This window comes from Barbus barbus (genome assembly GCF_936440315.1).
Source record: "Barbus barbus genome assembly, chromosome: 12".
Classification (NCBI taxonomy): domain Eukaryota; kingdom Metazoa; phylum Chordata; class Actinopteri; order Cypriniformes; family Cyprinidae; genus Barbus; species Barbus barbus.
Window position 1 is genome coordinate 23,341,467 of NC_136740.1, and position 22,732 is coordinate 23,364,198.

General features: G+C 42.3%; 1 protein-coding gene across 1 annotated transcript in view; it reads left to right on the forward strand.

Moving 5' to 3' along the window:
- Positions 1-22,732, forward strand: part of LOC306878135 (collagen alpha-6(VI) chain-like) — a 38,586-nt gene that overhangs the window by 13,135 nt on the left and 2,719 nt on the right. Inside the window, exons 8-38 of the mRNA XM_079430274.1 lie at positions 232-804; positions 908-1,480; positions 2,026-2,375; positions 2,593-2,671; positions 2,813-2,958; positions 3,325-3,417; positions 3,499-3,552; positions 4,607-4,678; positions 4,778-4,804; positions 5,143-5,187; positions 5,504-5,557; positions 5,665-5,727; positions 6,670-6,735; positions 12,421-12,474; positions 12,565-12,600; positions 12,675-12,737; positions 13,012-13,074; positions 13,185-13,247; positions 13,337-13,399; positions 13,589-13,639; positions 13,795-13,830; positions 14,259-14,321; positions 14,401-14,463; positions 14,542-14,577; positions 15,156-15,192; positions 15,296-15,307; positions 15,472-15,965; positions 16,315-16,411; positions 17,217-17,885; positions 18,113-18,221; positions 21,671-21,795. Of these exons, the coding sequence (XP_079286400.1) occupies positions 232-804; positions 908-1,480; positions 2,026-2,375; positions 2,593-2,671; positions 2,813-2,958; positions 3,325-3,417; positions 3,499-3,552; positions 4,607-4,678; positions 4,778-4,804; positions 5,143-5,187; positions 5,504-5,557; positions 5,665-5,727; positions 6,670-6,735; positions 12,421-12,474; positions 12,565-12,600; positions 12,675-12,737; positions 13,012-13,074; positions 13,185-13,247; positions 13,337-13,399; positions 13,589-13,639; positions 13,795-13,830; positions 14,259-14,321; positions 14,401-14,463; positions 14,542-14,577; positions 15,156-15,192; positions 15,296-15,307; positions 15,472-15,965; positions 16,315-16,411; positions 17,217-17,885; positions 18,113-18,221; positions 21,671-21,795 (4,329 nt within the window). The remainder of the gene's footprint in view (positions 1-231; positions 805-907; positions 1,481-2,025; positions 2,376-2,592; positions 2,672-2,812; positions 2,959-3,324; positions 3,418-3,498; positions 3,553-4,606; positions 4,679-4,777; positions 4,805-5,142; positions 5,188-5,503; positions 5,558-5,664; positions 5,728-6,669; positions 6,736-12,420; positions 12,475-12,564; positions 12,601-12,674; positions 12,738-13,011; positions 13,075-13,184; positions 13,248-13,336; positions 13,400-13,588; positions 13,640-13,794; positions 13,831-14,258; positions 14,322-14,400; positions 14,464-14,541; positions 14,578-15,155; positions 15,193-15,295; positions 15,308-15,471; positions 15,966-16,314; positions 16,412-17,216; positions 17,886-18,112; positions 18,222-21,670; positions 21,796-22,732) is intronic.

Genomic DNA, 22,732 nt, shown 5'->3' on the forward strand with positions numbered 1-22,732 from the left:
AATATCAGTTCTACTTCCTGTTAGTCACCCGGTTAAAATGATTGAAATGCAAATATGTTGGTTGACTACAAAGTTTTGCTGTGAACAACATGGGTATGATGACCAATATCAAGCAAGCACTAGCATAAACCATTTTAGACCAGTCTGGCAGTTTATGCTTGTTTAAGCTAGTCTTGGAGTACATGATTTTTTTAATGGAATATTAATAAACGTTTTTCTCATATTACTTAGATTGTTCGAGCAAGCAGTTGGCTGATGTGATCTTCCTGGTGCAGTGCACCAGACGGATTCGTATTCAAGACTTTGAAAACATTAGAAACTTTTTAATCTCCGTGGTGAACAGCACACAGATTGGGGACAATCTGACTCGCATTGGTGTTATTGTTTACTCAGGCACTCCATTTCAATTCTCTTTAAACCAGTACAACAATAAACGTCAGGTAGTTGAGGCCATAGAAACCTTGAAGTCCCCAACTGGAAACGTCAACACGGCTAAGGCTCTCGGATACTCGCTCAATTACTTCAAAGAAGAGAAAGGTGGGCGCCAGAAATGGCACATCCCTCAAATGCTGTTCTTAATTACGGATGGTGATGCTAAAGACCAAGAAAATTTACGTGCACGGGCTACTGAGTTTGAGAACAAAGGTATAAATGTGTATGGAATTGGAGTGGCTAGAGCTCAAGAGAGTGAGCTGGAGATCATTACCAAGAACAAAAACAAAATCTTCCACGTTGATAATTACGAGGGCCTTAAAGGACTGCAGAAGACCGTCTCCAGTGTGATTTGCAATGCAACCAAACCAGGTAAAAGCTTTAGCTTCAGACTTTAAGAATTCAAAGTCAAATTAGATGTCAGATTTATCAGCATGACAAGAACTCGATTGTCTCTGATTGTTCTGTCTTGCAGAATGCCAGATAGACGTAGCCGACCTGGTGTTTCTGATTGATGGATCTGAAAGCATCAAGGAGGAGCCATGGAAAACTATGATTGCTTTCTTGTTAAATGTTATGAACCAGCTGCGTATTTCTCCAGAACTTTTCAGAATTGGTATAGCCCAGTTCAGCAGCTCATATCGGAAGGAGTTCTACTTAAATGAGCATAAAGATGTGGAGGGGGTGAAATCAGCAATTCAACAAATCAAGCAAATTAAAGAAGGGACAAAAATTGGAAACGCTCTGCGAAACGTTGTGGAATTCTTCGAGGAGAGCAAAGGGAGTCGCACAAAGAGCGGCATACCGCAAAATCTTGTACTTATTACTGATGGCATGTCATCAGACAGTGTGAAAGAAGCAGCCGAATATCTCCGAAACCGTCAAATTAACATCTTTGTTATTGGAATTGGGGATGATGTCTCAATGTCGCAGCTCAGTTATATTGCCGGGTCCCCTGATAGGATATTCAGAGTGCAGAACTTCAACTACCTTAATCTGACAACAGCAACATTTGTTGATGCCCTTTGTATTCCTCAAGCAGATCCAAGTGAGTAGAAATACCATCTATGTGTGATATTAAATTGTAGAACTGAAAATAAATGAGAATATACCTTTAAGAGTAACATCAAATTAGGAATCCACAGTTTTTTGTACTGTATTTGTACTGTTATTGGCCGATATTAGAGTTTTTTGCTTTGCTTATCATTTTTGTTTGATATTGGATATAATTTTTTTCAGAATTAATTGTTAATTTCCCATATTTTTTCATTTAAATTACCTTTCAGATTACCCGTCATCTAACTCTCACTGAAAACGAATCTTTATTAACACTAATGGTTTAACTATTAATTTACTGTTAAATTAAATCTTTAGCAAATCGTTTCATATTGCACATTATAATGTTCTTTGCAGCATTTAAAATCATTTTATTTTTAATTAAATTAGGCAGAATAGGATAGAATTTGAAAATCAGCTATTTATTACCTTTAGCGTGGCAATAATTATTAATATATGCACATAATTATATTGTTGTGATTAGAACATTGACAGCATTCAATTTATCACATAACAATTCTGTCTCTCTTTATTTAGGTTGTACTATTGACATTGGCATCGGATTTGATAACTCGCGCACCAGTTCAAGTTCTCAGTCAATATTTAGAGACCAGAAAAAGCTGCAGTCCTACCTGCCCGAGATCATCCAGTACATTTCAGTTGTGCACAACCTGTGCTGTATCTCAAGCCCAACCCTCAATACCAATGTAGGCTTCCGATTGGTCGATGATAATGGAAAGATGCTGGATGATTTTTCCTTCGAAGAGTACGATGAAGGTGTGGTAAAAAAAGTGATGGCACTTCAGACTTCACAATCTCTGAAATTCAACACCCAGCTTCTACGCTCGTTTGATGAGAAGTTCAGAGTTTCAAATTCTGGTGTAAAGGTGAGAACAGCAATTACCAAACCAGCTCATCTGAAAAATACATCAGAGACAGAGACAGACAGACAGACAGACGGTTGATTGATTGATTGATTTGATTGATTGATTGATTGATTGAACTGACCACCATAAACCAGCATGAAACAATAAGAATACTGATGTTGTTCTAAGCTGGTCTTTTCATCAGGGAAGAAAGTTTTTCATTGATTTCTCTTTCTAGGTGCTGATCATCTTTACAGACGGGTTGGATGAGCCTGTTGAGAACCTTCTGCTTGCCGTCAACAGTCTCAAGACCAGTGGTACAGCAATTAAACAGCAATGAGTTTCTTTAAACACTGCATTTCATGCTGCAGTTATAGTTACAGATGTGCCTCCTTCAAAGCAACGGAGGTTGGATATGCTTATTATGTTTACTAAGACTCCCTTTGTGACATTCACAGGTGTAAAAGCATTGATGACTGTGGCGCTAGAAGGATTTAAAAACCCTGCTGACCTGCAGAGGCTGGAGTTCGGGCGAGGGATGCACTACAAGCAGCTTCTCTCTATCGGCATGCAGAATGTGGCCAGTGTCATGCAGAAGCAGATTGTAAGTCAATTTAAATATCCAAATCATAGACCAAAGGATGAAACATTGAGAGAATCGGATCATAGCCATGAGGAATGGCTCTGTATTTCACAATTTTAGTGCTATGAGAAATTTTATCACATTGTTATATGAAGTACATTAGCTGCCTTAGCAATCACAACAGTGTTTTGACTGCTGTGTAAACAAATGGCTTCCTGTGGATGGGAGTGTGAGCCTCTCTAAGAGGAAGGGAAACAGATGTGAGTTTTTAAAGAGTGCTGAAGAAAGATGTCAGGATGTCAAGTGCTTGGTATCAACAGTCACTTTATAACATAAAACGCCTACCTCCTAGTGTTTCTCACTCTCGCACTTTCTTCCAATCCGCAGGATACAGTTGCCTCAAGGGAGTGCTGTAATGTGATGTGTAAATGCACTGGTCATGAGGGAGCACGTGGAAATTATGGTCTTCCAGGGATGAAGGTGATTAGATTTAGGATTTACTGAACAATATTTCAGTCCTGTGGAGATGTGTTTTTAATTTTTCACTGTACTGCTAATCAGGGGTCACCTGGGCTGAGGGGACTTCCTGGTTTCCCTGGAGAAGAAGGATTACCTGTAAGTTCTCCAATTTACATTCATTGTTGTTTATTTACATATATTTTTGTTTTTTAAAATCAATTTTCCTGCGATAAGCAAGTTACTTTACAATGCCCTTGGACCTCATTGTGCTTGTGCTATTTGTATCCTTAATATTTTTTTTAATTGCTAACACAGTTTGTCATAATAATGTTACAACTGTTACCCTGGCCCGACATGATGATAGTCTTGGACTGGACTGCAAAAGTTTTTGGTTGCTGAATCCATTGTAAAAAGAAACAAACAAAAAAAGTATTTTTGCAGTTTATTTGTGCTTTTACAATTCATATTACAATTCACGTCGTTCAGCTTTACAGAAGAAATGTTAAAAAAATGAAGAAAATAAAATTAAAAATAGAAATTCATTACAGCATGCTATAGTGATTAAATCTAGAATTAAAAAACGTTTTCTTGGCCAATGATATGACTGTAGTCATAATCTCATGTGGCGTTACTATTTTAACACGCTACCATTAAAAGTTTGGAGGTCAGTAAGTGTTATTTTTTTCTTATTTTGTTTTTAAAGAAATTAATATTCATCAAGGATGCACTAAATTGATCAATGGGGACAGCAGAGATTGGACATAAAATATCACTGTTAAAAATGTCCATAAAATGCACAAAATATGCACAGTATTTTGAGTGATAGTAATTTGAGTGATTTCTGAAAGATCATGTGACACTGAAGACTGGAGTAATTGATGTGATTGATTAAATTCAGCTTGGCCTCACAGGAATATTTAAAAAAAATATATATTAAAATAGAAACGGACATTTAAACTGAACAATATTTCACAATATTACTTTTTTTTTTTTTTTTTTTTTTTTTTTTTTTTTTTATCAAATAAATGTAGCCTTGGCGCTGGCAGGCATAAAACTTAAAAATCATTAAAAGGTCCTTACAGTCCCTAACTTTTGAATTGCACTGCATTTGTGAGAAGTACTATTCGTTTTTGTGTAAAATTCAATATCTGAATATACACTGAAGATCCTAAAGAACTGATGACTTTCATGTACAATACGTGTGTTTCAGGGTGATAGAGGGTCTCCTGGGTTGAATGGAACTCAAGGACATCAGGGATGCATTGGAAGAAGAGGCATAAAGGTAACACGCAGTGCTATGTGTTTTCTTAATTTTAAATGTAACTTTTAGCGCTGAAACGCTGCAACATTTAGTTTTTGCTGTTTGTTTATTTTTCTTCAGGGTGGCAGAGGCTACAGAGGTGACAATGTGAGTACAATCATAAGAATATGGACACTGATATCTGAAGTTCACATGAACATTTGGAGAGCCAAGTATCTTTAAGATAGCTTTATACATCATACAATTTTCTACCTAATTAATGCCAGATGGCAGTTACTAGCCAGCATCTGTGTTTGGATTACTGTCTTTGAATGTCATCTGGAAAGGATTGTTTTAGCCTGTGGTTTTTGTTGTTTTTATGAGGTTGCATATAAATTGTGTCCCTGTTTCCTTTCTTTTTCGCTTTCATTTGGCTTATTAATGAAAGGAATGTAACCGATGATTGCTTATTAATGTCATGAGTCTCTTTTAATCTTTTTTAATAGGGAGATGATGGAGAAGATGGTTTAAATGGGGTAAATGGTGAACAGGTAAATGATAGTGTACTTCTGGCATCCAGCGAGTAATCTAGGGCTGATACATAGATATGATGCAAACTAAAATAAACAAAGGTTATCTTAAAAATATAATATCTATATAACATCTTAAATGCTTGCTATGGCAGTCTCACTGTTATATTAACTTTATTTACACAAGAGGTATTATATATGAACCACTTAGCAAACACCTAACAATTGCACGTTTTGTTCAAAAAATCTAAATAATTAATAAAATATTTAGTTTCCCCTGAATGTTTACAATATGAAAGTCATGCATTTCTGTTCCACATCTGTTTGTTCCTCTCAGGGTGTAACGGGAGCAGCAGGAGGCCTGGGAGAGCGAGGAGATCCAGGCAGCCCAGTAAAATCCATCACATACATTCTTCTTTGTACTTGTCAACACTGTCACAGTCTTTCTTTAGTGCTTTAATTTACTTATGTACGATCTTCATTGTACTCAAACTGCAGGGTCCAAGAGGTATCAGAGGAAACCCCGGAAACCCAGGACAGCGAGGCCTAAGAGGAGATCCGGTTAGTAGACTTCAGCTGCATGTAATTATCCTTTAATGTAACAAAACACAGTTCAATAATTGGAATGATTATTTTTAATTTCCATTGATTTCAAAAGATTGTTCAAATCAGATTTAAGTAGTTTGCATTCAGTAATTCGGTTCATTTGTCAAGTTCACTCTGTTCCAAAGGAATGGTTTGTGGTTAACATTGTTTCTTCAACTTTTCCACTGCGTGGTACGACTCGGCTCGGCACGGTTCAGAACGGCACGGCTCAGTTCGGCTCGGGTTGTGTTTCCACTGCAGTTTAGTACTGCTTTAGAGTGGGCGGGATTATTCATGTGTCGTTATAGTTGCACCGCCTCTACTGCCGTGACTCCTGAAAAACGTTTTAATTCCGCATCGCTCCATTAAGCTCTTGCTGAATCTGCTCCTCGGCTATCAACGAGAGGAACTTCTGTACTTCCTCAACAGACAACGAAACGGTCATTATTTAGTTGTTAAAAGAAAGGTGCGCTCATTCAAAACAGTTGTGTTCGGTCCTTCTCTGACTGTGCTGATTTAAATCTAGCGGGTCTGTTGGATCTCGTGCCGCAAGTTCAATGACGCAGGCAGTGACTATTTTCTCCGGCCAATCAGTGATCTGCAGAGTTTACACGTCACGTTTAACGGTACGGCTCGCTTGGAACCTCGGCAGAGGTGGTACTAAAAAAAGTACCAGGTACTGTACCCAGTGGAAAACCCCCCAAAAGTGAGCCATACTGAACCGTACCGTGCCGTACCATGCAGTGGAAAAGCGGCAAATGAAAATGTCTCTAGCGTCTTGAAGCAAAATATTGAATTGTGGGGTACTTGTGGGGAATAATAGCAGGTGCAAGGACAGCAACTGAACGTCATGCAGCAGATGTTCCAGTGGTGTTTGGATGAATTTTGACCCCTGTTAATGCATTTAATTATACACAGGGAAATCCAGGACTAGACAACAACTCCCGCGGTCCCAAAGGTGACATCGGGGGCCCAGGCATTCAGGTATGGGAGATTATTTAATTTCACTGACAACTTACCCTTAACAGTGCAATTTTATATTATGCAAATAAGAATGATAAACTAATCTGTTGTTTGTAATCTTTTTGATTGACATTTGAATAAATATATTTTTACGACTATATTTATTATACATTTTATTATTGGTATTTATTGTGTGTGTGTGTGTGTGTGTGTCCCTCCCTCCAAAAGTATTGGAACAGTAAACACAAAATTGCTCTGTTGGCTGTGGAGTCAAGACATTTACAAATATGATTAAAAGATGAATATGAGACAAAACTACAGAGTCACATTTTATTATTGGGTGATTCAACACATAGATGTTTTTCCAGCTAAGAAGTTCAGCACTTTTAGAATTTCATCCCTCTATCTGATGTGAGTATAAGTATTGGAACAGTTGCCTCACAGTGATCAGCTGTGTCCTGTTGCATTAATTCTTCAGATATTAAAAGCAGAGAATGTGTTGTATCAGTTGTATCCATTACTTCTGCATTCTGGCACCGTGGCCCTTTGGTAGGGATCCCAATTCGTCGGTCACCGACGTGACTCGGAGTGACCGACTGATAGGGAACGTCTCGGTTACGTATGTAACCCTCATTCCCTGAAGAAGGGAACGGAGACGTCACGTCCCGTCGCCACGGCTACTGTACCACCGCTGAGCGGCCGGGTCACCGGCTCGGCTCCTCAGCGAAAACCTGAATATGCGCTGCACCCGCTGCCTACTTATACTCACGCTGTGATTAGCGGCAGCTGGGTGCCATAAGGTGCCCAGTCTCTGAGTCAGTAGATCCTTCCTCAGAGGAATCTGCCAAGGAGGGGCTGTCACGAGGAGCATCAGTTCTGAGAACCAAGTCCGAGTGGGCCAGTACGGCGCCACGAGCAGGACCTGCTGCTCGTCCTCCCTGATCTCCGTCTGGGGATGGAGTCTCCATTCTCCGGGGAGCGCAGCTCGTGACAGCTCGTCGGCTGCCCGGTTGAGCAAGCCCGGAATATGAATGGCACGAAGCGATCTCAGATGCTTCTGACTCCAGAGGAGGAGGTGGCGGCGAGTTGCGACATGCGACGGGAGCGTAGACCACCGTGTCGATTGATGTACACAACGGTCGCAGTGTTGTCCATGCGGACGAGTACGTGCTTGCCTCGTGAGCGCCTTCTGAGACGGATCAAGGCCAGACGTACTGCTAGCAACTCTAGGCAATTGATGTGCCAGTGCAGTAGGAGGCCCGTCCAAACCCCCGACACTGCAAGCCTGTTGAACGTGGCGCCCCAGCCGGTGGTGGAGGCATCTGTGTAAATCACAGCAAGCCTGGAGACCTGTTCCAGGGGCACTCCTGCCCGCAGAAACGAGAGGTCTGACAGCCCGAAGGGCAGGACCTTGTACTGATATGCCCGTCCTTCGACGCAAACCGCAGGAATGACCTGTGGCGCGGAAGGAATCGACACATGGAAGTACACGTCCTTCAGGTCGACCGCTGCAAACCAATCTCGGGGACGGATGCACCCAAAGATGCGTTTCTGCATGAGCGTCTTGAACGAAAGCCTGTGAAGGGCCCAGTTCCAGACACGCAGATCCAAGATTGGTCGTAACCCACCGCTTTCTTGGGTGCAATGAAGTAAGGGTTGCAAGCCCTGTCTTCATATCGGCTGGAGGGACCGGATCCATCGCGTCCTCCGCCAGTAGGACAGCGATCTCTCCACACGAGACATGAGCAACAGCTGCCTTCACTGCTGTGAGGTGGATGCCCCAGAACTTGGGAGGAAACTGAGCCGCATAGCTGAGTCAGATGGTCCACTGGAGCCAGCAAGACGGGCTGGGTAGACGCAGGCACCCAAACACCGTACAAGCGGACCAGCGGGACCACCGACGTACCCGCGGTGGGGCAGCGAGGTGGAACACAGGAACACGGCCCGTGGCGGACCAAGGGGTCCGAGTGTGCGGTGCGCGCTTACCTGGTTCCGAGGTTTGGCAGAAGGTGCGTGAGTAGGGCCTTTGATGACGCTCTCGAACCGCCCACTGCTGCCAGCTGGCGAAGAGGAGGATGAGCGCGGTCCGGAGTTGGTCCGTCCGTGACTCTCCATGCCCTCTTGGGACCCAGAGGCAGAGACAACCGCTTCTTGTCGAGATTTTTGAAATAGAAGAATCTCCCCCCGGCCCTCCTCCGGGGGAGGGGGAGGCGCATCCGCCACCTCCCAAAGCAGTCCTCTCTCTCTCTGGGTCGCCCGTCCTGTGCCTTCCGCTCACCGCCAGGTTTGACGGGGGCCAGGACGGGCGGGGCGGCCTGCCTACGCCCAGCTCAACGGCACTGCTTCTGGAAGCTGCTGCGGATGCGGTGCGGGAGCAGGGACGGACGCAGGGGCCGCCCTCGGCGACAAGCAGGTTGGGGCGCTGCAGCCGGCGGACGGGTGGAGGCAGCAGCTGCCCGCCGGGGCAGGAGGTGTTGGATCGCCTCAGCCTGCTCGTGAGCAGCCGAGAACTGCTGGGCCATGTTCTTGACTGCGTCGCCGAAGAGGCCAGTCTGGGACACAGGGCCCTTGAGGAACCGATACTTTGTCGGCGTCCCCATGTCGAGGGTGGTGAGGGGGAGGAGTTAACAGGGCAGTTTCTGGCAGTAAAAGGTGCACCTCCCCATGCACCTCCGGGAAGAGAGGCACTGGGGCAGGGCGCTGAGAACCAGCGCAAGCTACCCCGAGAAACCAGTCGTCCAACCTCGAGGGCTCGGGACACGGTGGGATCTCCACTCTAGCCCTACCCTCTCAGTGGCCCGGGAAAGCATAGCCGTGATTTCTAGATCCGACTCAGGCACTGCTAATGCCGGAGCAGCAGCAGCCGAATCTTCTTGCCCAGAAATCTCCAGCTCACCCTCCGATGCAGCAGTCAACGTCTGGTCATCGGGAGGAGCGCCAGGGTAACTGCTGGTGCTCCCCTTGTAGAGGGCCCAGCACGTTCCACTGACAGCTCAACTGGTTTTGGAGCGCAAGAGGGGCGATGGTCCCTCGAGGGTTGGTTCCCTGAAGGGTTTGCCACCATGCCACCGCCTGAAATGGTCCCCGTCTGTCTGCAGCCAGAACGAGAGCCAAATCAAGGCAGAGGCAACAGAGCTCCGTCCCTTTGTCGAGGTATCAGAGCCTGGCCTGCAACTCCAAGATGATCATCTTCCCACCATGAGAAGATGCCTCATCCACGAGCGCCACCTCATCATGCTTACTGCCCAGGCATGTGAGGCAGCGATCATGACCATCACCCGGCACCAGGTAACGACCGCATCCAGAAACGCACGGGTGACACGTTGTCTGAAGCAAAACCCAACTCGTCTTTACAAAGACGTAACGTCGAGTTTGCCAGATGCAACGTCGTCTTTAAAAAGACGCACCCGTGAATGTTTATACATTTATTATGTTCTATTGTGAATAAAATATTGGCTCATGTGATTTGAAAGTCTTTTAGTTTTCATTTTATTCAAATTTAAAAAAAACGTCCCAACATTTCCGGAATAGATATATATATGAATGATTTAACAACAAATATCAATCTCTTTGTCACGGTGCACACAGCAGGGAGGACACAGGAAACGAGGATGTAACTCAAATAACATACTTTACTGAAGAACATCAAGGCAGGGCAAGACAAGGCAGGGCAAAACACAGACAGGAACACCGGGGAGTAACGAGTAGACCAGACAGCACGAAACTCAACAGGCAGGAACTTAAATACACACGCTAATGAGACGAACACGGCTAGACAAGAATTAACTGATGATTACATATGACAAGGACAGGAAACAAACCAAATATGGGCACAAGGGGCAGGAACACATGACAGACACACAACAGTTCCCTGACATAACTCCCCCCTCCCGAAAGGCTCGTCCCGAGCCTTAACAGTTCCATCGGGGAGGGGGGGGTGGGCGCTCTGGAGGCCTCTCAGGACAGACACGGACCACAGGACGGGGACCTCCAGAGCGGAACAGACAGACAGGACCCATGGCGGAGCAGGGAGCTCAGGAGGCCATGGCAGGTGGTAACTGTGGCCATGACATCCTTCTTCGGCCCACCCACTCCACCCAGAGCTCTACTACCCCCCCCCCAAAATTTCCATGGGGAATCCAGGGGGTATCAGGAGCCCTCTGGGGCTAGACAAACAAAACAGTACAAGACACGACATGAAACCCTCCAGGGTCAGACAAACACAACAAGACATCCCACAGGAACCAGAAGCCCTCCTGGGCTGGCTAGGAAGCGGAGGCTTCCTCTGGGCATGACGAGGAGTCAGGGGCCCTCACAGGGTCCCTCAGCAACCTCCTCCACTTCTGCGACAGGGGGGGCAAGCGGCTGCGACTGGCCTCCATGGCCACAACTCAAGGAGCCGCCTGCCCCAAACGAGTCTCCATGGACAAGACATGACACGACAAGGTAAGTTTAAAATGTTCCTGTGGGCACAACGAACACAAACACGGCTCTCCTGGCCGTGACGTGTGGACTAGATCCACGGAGAGGGTTAGAGGCGGCGGCCGGCAGGCTTGAGTCAGCGGCAATCCGGTGGGCTTGAGTCAGCGGCAATCCGGCGGGCATTGAGTCAGAGGCGGACCGGCGGGCATTGAGTCAGAGGCGGACCGGCGGCATGCATAGGGGGAGCCGCCGACGGTGGGTTGGCTTTCCCCACGGACGGCGGTGTTGATCTCCCGCGAACGGCGGGCTCGGTGAAGCCGCCGACGGTGGGTTGGCTTTCCCCACGGACGGCGGACTTGGGTGAACCGCAGGTAGCGGCGTGATCTCCCGCGAACGGCGGGCTCGGTGTGCCGCGGACGGCGGCGTGAACTCCCGCGAACGGCGGGCTCGGTGTGCCGCGGACGGCGGCGTGAACTCCCGCGAACGGCGGGCTCGGTGTGCCGCGGACGGCGGCGTGAACTCCCGCGAACGGCGGGCTCGGTGTGCCGCGGACGGCGGCGTGAACTCCCGCGAACGGCGGGCTCGGTGTGCCGCGGACGGCGGCGTGAACTCCCGCGAACGGCGGGCTCGGTGTGAGCGGCGAGGTTGGGAGCCGCGGACGGCGGCGGATATCTCCTGCAATCGGCGGGTAGGATGAGCCGCGGACAACGGCGAACTTCTCCCGCGAACGGCAGACTGCAGGGCTCGCGGCCAGCGGACTCGCGACACTCGCGGCGATCCCGCCGAACTCCCACGCCGACTTGCAGTGGGCTAAGGCGGGATGTCGAGTGGCGACTTCCATGCCACGAGAGACAGACCAAAAACAGGAACAAACAAAAGACTTTTAAAAAACGGAAAACAAAACGAGGTGAAGGGGCGCCGCTTACTGTTTAGGTCTGGTCTTCTGTCACGGTGCACACAGCAGGGAGGACACAGGAAACACGGAAACGAGGATGTAACTCAAATAACATACTTTACTGAAGAACATCAAGGCAGGGCAAGACAAGGCAGGGCAAAACACAGACAGGAACACCGGGGAGTAACGAGTAGACCAGACAGCACGAAACTCAACAGGCAGGAACTTAAATACACACGCTAATGAGACGAACACAGCTAGACAAGAATTAACTGATGATTACATATGACAAGGACAGGAAACAAACCAAATATGGGCACAAGGGGCAGGAACACATGACAGACACACAACAGTTCCCTGACACTCTTATTCTCTCTCTGTGTTAACAGGGTGGACCAGGATTAAATGGTGTTTCTGGCCAAATTGGTGATAATGGCAGACCAGTAAATGAATCTTAATCTTTGATATGTAAATATAGTACAGAAGTATTAACTTATACTTTTCTCTTTTAATATCTTGATCTTTATTTTCAGGGTTCTGATGGCAGAAGAGGCTCAGCGGGTCCGATGGTAAAGTACTGTCGAAATAATATTTAAGCCACTTCTAAAATTATACCAAATGACTTTTTTGCTGGTGAATTCAGGGTCCTAGTGGGCCTCCAGGAGCACCAGGACTACAAGGACTCCCTGGGGCCTCAGGTCCACTGGTAATGTACAAATTGTTCCTATTTCTTCCTATCAATAAATAAAAGAGGGCCCTATAATGATAATCCAAAAACATGTAGAGTTGTAGCTGATTTGTTTGCCAGTTTGTTAACATTAAGAAACAATACAATTGTAGACGACAGTTGTTTTGGAGTACTATTAATTATGTGAAATGTATGTAACCTCCATTCAAAATGCATTTGATCTCAAATTGGATTTATGTAAATATTTTGAGTTTGCACTTATGATCGAGTCTTTCTTTCTGTCTCTGTTTAGGGTGCTCGTGGACCACCTGGTCCAGTTGGGCAGAAAGGTTATATTGGTCTACCTGGACCTCAGGTGCATGTTGAAAACAATGAATTGACTATTTTATTTGGTTACTGTTGCCATTAATATCCAGTAAACCACATCCAGCCATCAATGAGATTGTGTTGATTTCTTTTACACAGGGATCTCCTGGCTCTCCAGGAAGGCCAGGATCTAAAGGAAGCTCTGGGTCCAGGGGACAGAAAGTCAGTGACTTCTTTTAAAATCATCCTCTTTATTTATAAATATAAGCTTGTTTAGTACTAAACCTGCTCATCTTGCTTTTGCTTTACAGGGCCAGCCAGGTGATCCTGGAGATAAGGGAGCTTCCGGACCTCCAGGCCCTAGAGGACTGCCGGTTACTTTTTCTTTCTTTTTTATATGCTGCCAAAACTCAGCAATGTCGGGCATTATCCATCATCATTTAGCTAATTCGGAAATGCTGTTTTGTTCTTAAATGTAACAATTCAACATTTTGTCTGATTGTCTTTATTTGACATCAGACACAGATGCAACCACTGATTGCAGCGTTTATTTCTAATCATAGGGAAATGATGGTGCAGATGGCTATGGATTCACAGGACCCAAAGGACAGAAGGTTTATAGAGAATTATGTCGCAATAATTTGTTCTCAAATTTCTAATTTGTGCGATGCCACATATGGTATTATTTCACTAAAAACAACATATAGTCTTTTAATATACTGTATATGTAAAAATTATTTATTTTTTATTTCTTTAATTTTTTTCAAAGGGAGATTCTGGTTTCCCAGGTTATCCAGGACTTCAGGTGAGTTTTCATTCATCCAAAACTTGGAAGTACAGTTTTTATAATGTGGTTGTTTCTAACATAATCACAATAGAATAACCAGTGAGTGAACAGTGTTTAGTCACTCGCTTTTGGGGAAGTCGTGGCCTAATGGTTAGAGAGTTGGACTCGTAACCTAAAGGTTGCGATTTCGAGTCTCAGGTCCGGCAGGAATTGGTGGGGGGGAGTGAATGTACAATGCTCTCTCCACCCTCAATACCACGACTGAGGTGCCTTTGAGCAAGGCACCGAACCCCCAACTGCTCCCCGGGTGCCGCAGCATAAATGTATGCCCAGTGCTTTGGGTGTGTGTTCACGGTGTGTGTGCGCACTTTGGATGGGTTAATTACAGAGCACAAATTCCGAGTATGGGTCACATGTCACGTCACTTTCGCTTTTTTGACATTCAGGGTGAACAGGGTTTTAAAGGAGGAAATGGAGGTGGTGGTCCTAAAGGCAACAGAGGAAGAGCGGTAATAACATTTTAAAATTTTATTTTTTTACTCATTCTATGAGAACCTTAAGAAGACTTAATTGCATGTGTTATAACAGGGCAATGCTGGAAGGTCAGGACTAAATGGAGATCCTGGCAGCGAGGGTGGGACTGGACACAGGGTATGTTTAAATTAAAATGATTCATATCATATGATTATGGGAATTTGAAGGATACAGAATGTTGTTTTCTTCACATAGGGCCCAAAAGGACCACGAGGAAGCAGACAGATTTCTGTAAGTTTCTGATATATATATTTTTTATTACTTTTGTACAGTTTAACATTTAAAATTTTATATGTAAAGGAACCTGGAAAGAAATTGTTAGATTTTGAAAATAACAATTTTAGTTCACATAATGTAAAAAAAACAACAACTAAAAATCTGACATAATTTAAAATATTTTTTTTTCTATTTTAATATATTACATTTTTTTATTTATTTGTGTGATGGCAAAGCTACATATTTAGCAGCCATTACTCCAGTCTTCAGTGTCAAACGATCCTTCAGAAATCATTCTAATATGCTATTTTGGTACTGAATAAGTATTTCTTAATATTATCAATGTTGAAAACATTTGTAGTGCTTAATGTTTTTGTGAAAACTGTGATGCATTTTTTCAGGATTCTAAAAGTGGAAATGTAAATGTAATACAAATAACAAATTTAGTACAAATAGTACAAATATACTATATTTGCATAGTTACTCCACAATAATCAGAATAGTGTCTAAATTTGAAACATAAGTAAATACATTGAAATAATGTTTGATCTAAAATATATATACATATCTAAATAATGTAAATTATTTTGTAGGACTGTCAACTGATCTCATATGTCCGAGACAACTGTGGTAAGAAACCTTTGTTTATGATTCTTTTTTTTTTCTTGAAAAAGATAATAGCCTTATGATGATGATGCTTTTTATTGACATTTTTATGTTTGTTTTTTAACAGTTTGCTGCAGAGGTAGGTACCTTTTTATGTCATATTTCTAAACCCAAACATGTGAAATGAATTTTATAAATTAAAATTAAAAATAAATGTAATTATTCATCATTCATTCAATTAAAATTAAATGCATTATTAAATATGGTCTCTTACTCTTCTCTCTCTTATATTTGTCTCTCTAGATAACATAAAATGCCCTGCCTACCCCACTGATCTTGTGATTGGCTTGGACATGTCTGAAGATGTGCTTCCTCAAGGCTTTGAGCGCATGCGTTCTGTAGTTCTTAGACTGCTGGACAATATCAACATTGCAGAGAGCAGCTGCCCTACAGGGGCTCGGGTGGCTGTGGTCTCCTACAGCTCCTACACCAAATACCTGATCCGCTTCACCGACTATGACCGCAAGAAGCAGCTTATTGAAGCGGTGAATAGCATCGCCCTGGAACGCACTTCAAATCGACGTAACATAGGCGCTGCAATGCGGTTCGTGGGCAGGAATGTCCTAAAGCGTGTGCGAAAGGGCGTCCTGATGAGGAAGATAGCGATCTTCCTCACCTCTGGAGAATCTCAGGATTCAACGTCCCTCACCACAGCCATTCTAGAGTTCAAAGCCCTGAACATTAAGCTTGGGGTCATCTCACTAAGGAATGCTCCTAATATTAGAAGAGCTTTTGAGGTAAAGTTACTGTAAGCACACTTAAATCTGTATTTGACTTAACTTTTTATTATTTAAAGGATTTAGTTCACACAAAAATGAACATTCATCATTTACTCCCCTTCATGTTGTTACAAATATGTATGACTGACCAAGGGGAAATTTTAAAGTCACGCTTTTCTCTTACTTTTTAAGTTTAAGTTCTTCAAACCTTTCTGAATGCTGATTGATTTTTTACTTTTGGGTGAACTGTCCTTTTAATGATTAAATCATGATATGTGTGCCACAGAAGAAATTTTAATACAAAACAGTGTTTTTAACAGTGTGCGGGCCTATTCATTCTCATTGTGTGATGTTTTGTTGTGTGCAGGCAGATGAAACCCAGAGTTTTATCTTCACTGTGCTGGGTAGATTGCAAGACCAGAATACTACTCTCACTAAGATCCAGAGTTGTGTTATTTGCTTTGGTAAGACCCAGTCATTTCTCTCTATCTCTCTCACACCCAGTGCTAGTGAAAAAAATATGAATGTGTCAAATAGGAATAAGAAAATAAGGAAGAATCATGATTCATTCTATAGAAGATTATCTAACATTTAACAGTTCTACATGAAACCACATGAAGATATCATATTATATCATATATCAAAAGTTTGGTATCTGTAAGATATATGTAAAAGAATCTGCTCACCAAGGCATTTATTTAAATAAAAAATAAACTTTTTCCAGTCTTTAGTGTCACATGATCCTTCAGAAATTATTTTAATGTGCTGATCTGCTGCTTAAGAAATATTATTATTATTTTGTGAAAAACTGCTAAATAGTTTTGTGAAAATAATGCTACTTTTTTTCAAGTATTTCCTTGATGAATAAGTTTAAGTTCAGCATTTATATGAAATCGATAACCTTTTTAACATTATACATGTTTTCACTATCATTATAATTCATGTAATACATCCTTGCTAGATAATAGTATTAATTTAAAAACCTTTCCCAATATAATAAGTGTACAGTCTCTCAAACATTGTTCATATTTTCAAAAAGTCTGCAAATAAGCTCAGACAATTCAATATGAAATCAAACATTTCTCATCAAATTAATGTGTAAAAGTACTATATTCTGATAGGTAGCTAAAAGCATTAAATAATGCAAAAACTATTTAATAAACATACATGCAAGGAATGGAGCATGTGTAGAACGTTGTGAATGATTTCTGCAAATTTCCCTATGGAGGTCTGTGGTTGTAGTTTGTTTGCTCTCTTTTCTCTTCTAAGATGCCTGCAGACCAGCTAGAGAATGTGACGGCACCAACCTGCCATCTGCTCCTCAGGAGTTGGACTTGGACTTGGCGGTGATTGTGGACGGCTCCCGTAGCATCCTGTCTGACGAGTACGAGGGTGTGAAGGAGGTGCTCGGCGGGGTGCTCGATCAGATCGTTGTGAGCAGTCAACCCAACGGGGCTGACAGACGAGCGAGAGTGTCCGTCTACCAGCAGAGCTCCACGTACAGTGAAGCCCAGTCCGCTGTCAAAGTGATATTCGGCTTCCAACAGTTCCCAGATTGCAGTTTAATGAAGCAGAGCATCTACCAGGATCTACAGCAAACCGGAGGGTCTTCCCGACTGGATCTTGCGATGGAATACGTAATAAGGCAGGGCATCCTCTCTGCTCCTAAGGGTCGCAAGAACAAGATGGTGTTGGCCATCATTGGAGAGGAGATGACATCTCAGGACAGAGCGAAACTGGACTTTGTCTCCAAAATGGCGAAGTGTGAGGGTGTTGTTCTCTTCACCCTGATGGTGGGTGACCACATCAGCGCCGCTCAGGTGGAGGAGCTTGCCAGCTACCCCTTAGAACAGCACATCATTCACCTGGGCCACTTGAAACATGGAGAACATGAGTACGCACAGCGCTTCATGAGGACGTTCTTCCACATTCTGAGCAGTAAGGAATGCTTTATGTCCTTTAATGCAGATTTGAGGACTTAAACCTTGGGATAGTTCACCCAGTCAAAATATGCTCACACTGATGACACACTATAATTGCTATGAGGGTGAATAAATGATAGTATTTTCATTTTGAGGTGAATTATCCCTTTAAGGATGGCTTTGCAAAACATTGTTTATCTTGAGAAGCTTGTGTGTGTTAATATGGTTTATTTGTGATTGCAGAAAATGTGAACTCCTACCCTCATCCATCACTCCAGCAACAGTGTAGTAATTTTCAGCAAAGTTCAGCTCAGCGTTTGGACTACGAGGCTGCAGAGAGACCTGTATATAGGTATCAGCTGACAAAATCTGATCGGTTGTCATCTAATGTGAAATATCTGTTTGTTTGAGGTCATAGAAGTAACACTGAACATTGATCACTGTGTTTATTTATTTAGTTTCATAGTAAGAAGGAAGATGCATAGATGGATATTTAATAAGCTACAGATTAATAAAATAAATAAATAAATACATACATTTATTTATAGTGAATGTAATTTACATAGAAAGGTGCAGGTTAGTAAAATTCAGGTTAATAAATTTGCAATGAATTTATTTATGAATGTAATTTACTTAAAAGAGGCAGGTACTTATTAAGATGCAGCTTAAAACCGGCAAATGAGTACATTTATTTATTGATGTATATACATTTATTTATTTACATAGAAAGGCAGGTTAATAAATTATGAAATGAAATGAAAATAAATAAATGTAATTTATACAGGTGCTGGTCATAAAATTAGAATATCATGAAAAAGTTGATTTATTTCAGTAATACCATTAAAAAAGTGAAACTTGTATATTAGATTCATTCATTACACACAAACTGATATATTTCAAATGTTTATTTCTTTAAATTTAGATGATTATAACTGACAACTAATGAAAGTCCCAAATTCAGTATCTCAGAAAATTTGAATATTGTGAAAATGTTCAATATTGAAGACACCTGGTGCCACACTCTAATCAGCTAATTAACTCAAAACACCTGCAAAAGCCTTTAAATGGTCTCTCAGTCTAGTTCTGTAGGCTACACAATCATGGGGAAGACTGCTGACTTGACAGTTGTCCAAAAGACGACCATTGACACCCTGCACAAGGAGGGCAAGACACAAAAGGTCATCGCTAAAGAGGCTGGCTGTGTCCAAGCACATTAATAGAGAGGCGAAGGGAAGGACAAGATGTGGTAGAAAAAAGTGTACAAGCAATAGGGATAACCGCACCCTGATGAGGATTGTGAAACAAAACCCATTCACAAATGTGCGGGAGATTCACAAAGAGTGGACTGCAGCTGGAGTCAGTGCTTCAAGAACCACCACGCACAGACGTATGCAAGACATGGGTTTCAGCTGTCGCATTCCTTGTGTCAAGCCACTCTTGAACAAGAGACAGCGTCAGAAGCGTCTTGACTGGACTGCTGCTGAGTGGTCCAAAGTTATGTTCTCTGATGAAAGTAAATTTAGCATTTCCTTTGGAAATCAAGGTCCCAGAGTCTGGAGGAAGAGTGGAGAGGCACATAATCCACGTTGCTTGAGGTCCAGTGTAAAGTTTCCACAGTCATTGATGGTTTGGGGTGCCGTGTCATCTGCTGGTGTTGGTCCATTGTGTTTTCTGAGGTCCAAGGTCAATGCAGCAGTCTACCAGGAAGTTTTAGAGCACTTCATGCTTCTTGCTGCTGACCAACTTTATGGAGAAGCAGATTTCATTTTCCACTTGGCACCTGCACACACTGCCAAAGCTACCAGTACCTGGTTTAAGGACCATGGTATCCCTGTTCTTGATTGGCCAGCAAACTCGCCTGACCTTAACCCCATAGAAAACCTATGGGGTATTGTGAAGAGGAAGATGCAATACGCCAGACCCAACAATTCAGAAGAGCTGAAGGCCACTATCAGAGCAACATGGGCTCTCATAACACCTGAGCAGTGCCACAGACTGATCGACTCCATGCCACGCCGCATTGCTGCAGTAATCCAGGCCAAAGGATCCCCAACTAAATATTGAGTGCTGTACATGCTCATACTTTTCATGTTCATACTTTTCAGTTGGCCAACATTTCTAAAAATCATTTTTTTTGCATTGGTCTTAATTGATATTCTAATTTTCTGAGATACTGAATTTGGGACTTTCATTAGTTGTCAGTTATAATCATCAAAATTAAAGGAAATAAACATTTGAAATATATCAGTCTGTGTGTAATGAATTAATCTAATATACAAGTTTCACTTTTTGAATGGTATTCCTGAAATAAATCAACTTTTTCATGATATTCTAATTTTATGACCAGCACCTGTATAGTAGGCAAGTGCATATTTAAAATGATGCAGGTTACCTTTTTAAAAATGTTTTATGAGTGTAAGTTACATGGAAAGGCAGCATACTTATGTATACATATACTGCCCTCCAAAAGTATTGGAACAGTAAAGACAAAATTGCTCTGTTGGCTGTGGAGTCAAGACATTTACAAATATGATTAAAAGATGAATATGAGACAAAACTACAGAATGTCACATTTTATTATTGGGTGATTCAACACATAGCTGTTTTACCAGCTAAGAAGTTCAGCACTTTTAGAGTTTCATCCCTCTATCTGATGTGAGCATAAGTATTGGAACAGTTGCCTCAGAGATCTTTCTAAGTGATCAGCTGTGTCCTGTTGCATTAATTATTAAGATATTAAAAGCAGGGAATGTGTCGTATCAGTTATGTGTCATGGTGTCATGGCATGGGCATGCATGGCTGCCTCTGGAACAGGCCCTCTCAACTTTACTGATGACTTAATGTATGATGACAGTAGCAGAATGAATTTAGAAGGGTACAAAACCATCTTGCCTACCAATATTCAAGAAAATGCCACCAGATTCATTGGGAAGTGCTTCATATTGCATCAGGACAATGACCCAAAACACCCTGCCAGTTCAGTCAAGGAATTTATAAGGGCAAAGAAATGGAAAGTCTTAGATTGCCCAAATCAATCTCCAGATTTAAATCCGATTGAACATGAATTTCAGCAGCTGAAGAGGAGAGTAAAGACAGAAACTCCCCAAAACAAGCAACAATTGGAATTGGCTGCATTAAAGGCTGGGAAAAGTATTTCAAAGGATGAGACCAAGAGTCTGGTGATGTCTATGGGTCACAGATTCACTGCTGTGATTGTGCGCAAGGGATCTGCAACTAAATAATAGCGTTTAATCTTTTATATCTGCCTTATGTTCAACTGTCCCAATGAATGAGTGGGATGAACTCTAAAAGTGCAGTTTTTTTTATTTGGTAAAACATATGTGTTGAAATGGCTAATAATAAAATGTGACATTCTGTAGTTTTGTCTCATATTCATCTTTTAATCATATTTGCAAATGTCTTGACTCCACAGCCAACAGAGCAATTTTGTCTTTACTGCTCCAATACTTATGGAGGGCACTGTATATATATATTTATATAGAAAGAAGGCAGTTTCTTTTTTTACAAAGATGCAGGTTATTAAAATAAACCTGCAATAAATAAATACATTCATACAATATATTGCTTATTTTGTTCTCACTTGTAAGTCGCTTTGGATAAAAGCTTCTGCTAATAGACTAAATGTAAAGGTAATTTATTTTATTAATATCCAAATTTATTTATAATTAATTATCAGTCATAAGCAATTAAATTTATCATAAATTATACTTTACAATTCATTTTGCATAAAAAGTGGTAGAGTTGTGTGTGCCCAGTGTCAAAACAAATGCTATTTCCTAGTGTTCTGGTGCCATCCACTGCATACCCAGATGTAGAGTTGGAAGAGGAAGTGGAGGAGACTGAGGACCAGCAGAACTCAGGCCGTGGAGACTCCGGAGTCAAGTCTCCTATTGACCACACTGACAGTATGCTCTTAAAAACCTCAGCTCACGTCACAGTGACTCTAGTGTTTAAACATATGAAACAAAAAGGACAGAAATTATACTTCACTTTAAACAAAAGCAGTTTTATTTAAACGTTGCTTATATATATATATATATATATATATATATATATATATATATATATATATATATATATACAGGTGCATCTCAATAAATTAGAATGTCGTGGAAAAGTTCATTTATTTCAGTAATTCAACTCAAATTGTGAAACTCGTGTATTAAATAAATTCAATGCACACAGACTGAAGTAGTTTAAGACTTAGTTGAAGTTCTTTTAATTGTGATGATTTAGACTCACATTTAACAAAAACCCACCAATTTCTCAATCTCAACAAATTAGAATACTTCATAAGACCAATAAAAAAACATTTTTAGTGAATTGTTAGCCTTCTGGAAAGTATGTTCATTTACTATATATGCACTCAATACTTGGTAGGGGCTCCTTTTGCTTTAATTACTGTCTCAATTCAGCGTGGCATGGAGTTGATCAGCCTGTGGCACTGCTCAGGTGTAATGGAAGCCCAGGTTGTTTTGATAGCGGCCTTCAGGTAATCTGCATTGTTGGGTCTGGTGTCTCTCATCTTCCTCTTGACAATACCCCATAGATTCTCTGTGGGGTTCAGGTCAGGCAAGTTTGCTGGCCAATCAAGCACAGTACCACCATGGTCATTGAACCAGTTTTTGGTACCTTTGGCAGTGTGGGCAGGTGCCAAGTCCTGCTGGAAAATGAAATCAGCATCTCCATAAAGCTTGTCAGCAGAAGGAAGCATGAAGTGCTCTAAAATTTCCTGGTAGATGGCTGCGTTGACTGTGGACTTCAGAAAACACAGTGGACCAACACCAGCAGATGACATGGCAGCCCAATTCATCACTGACTGTGGAAACTTCACACTGGACT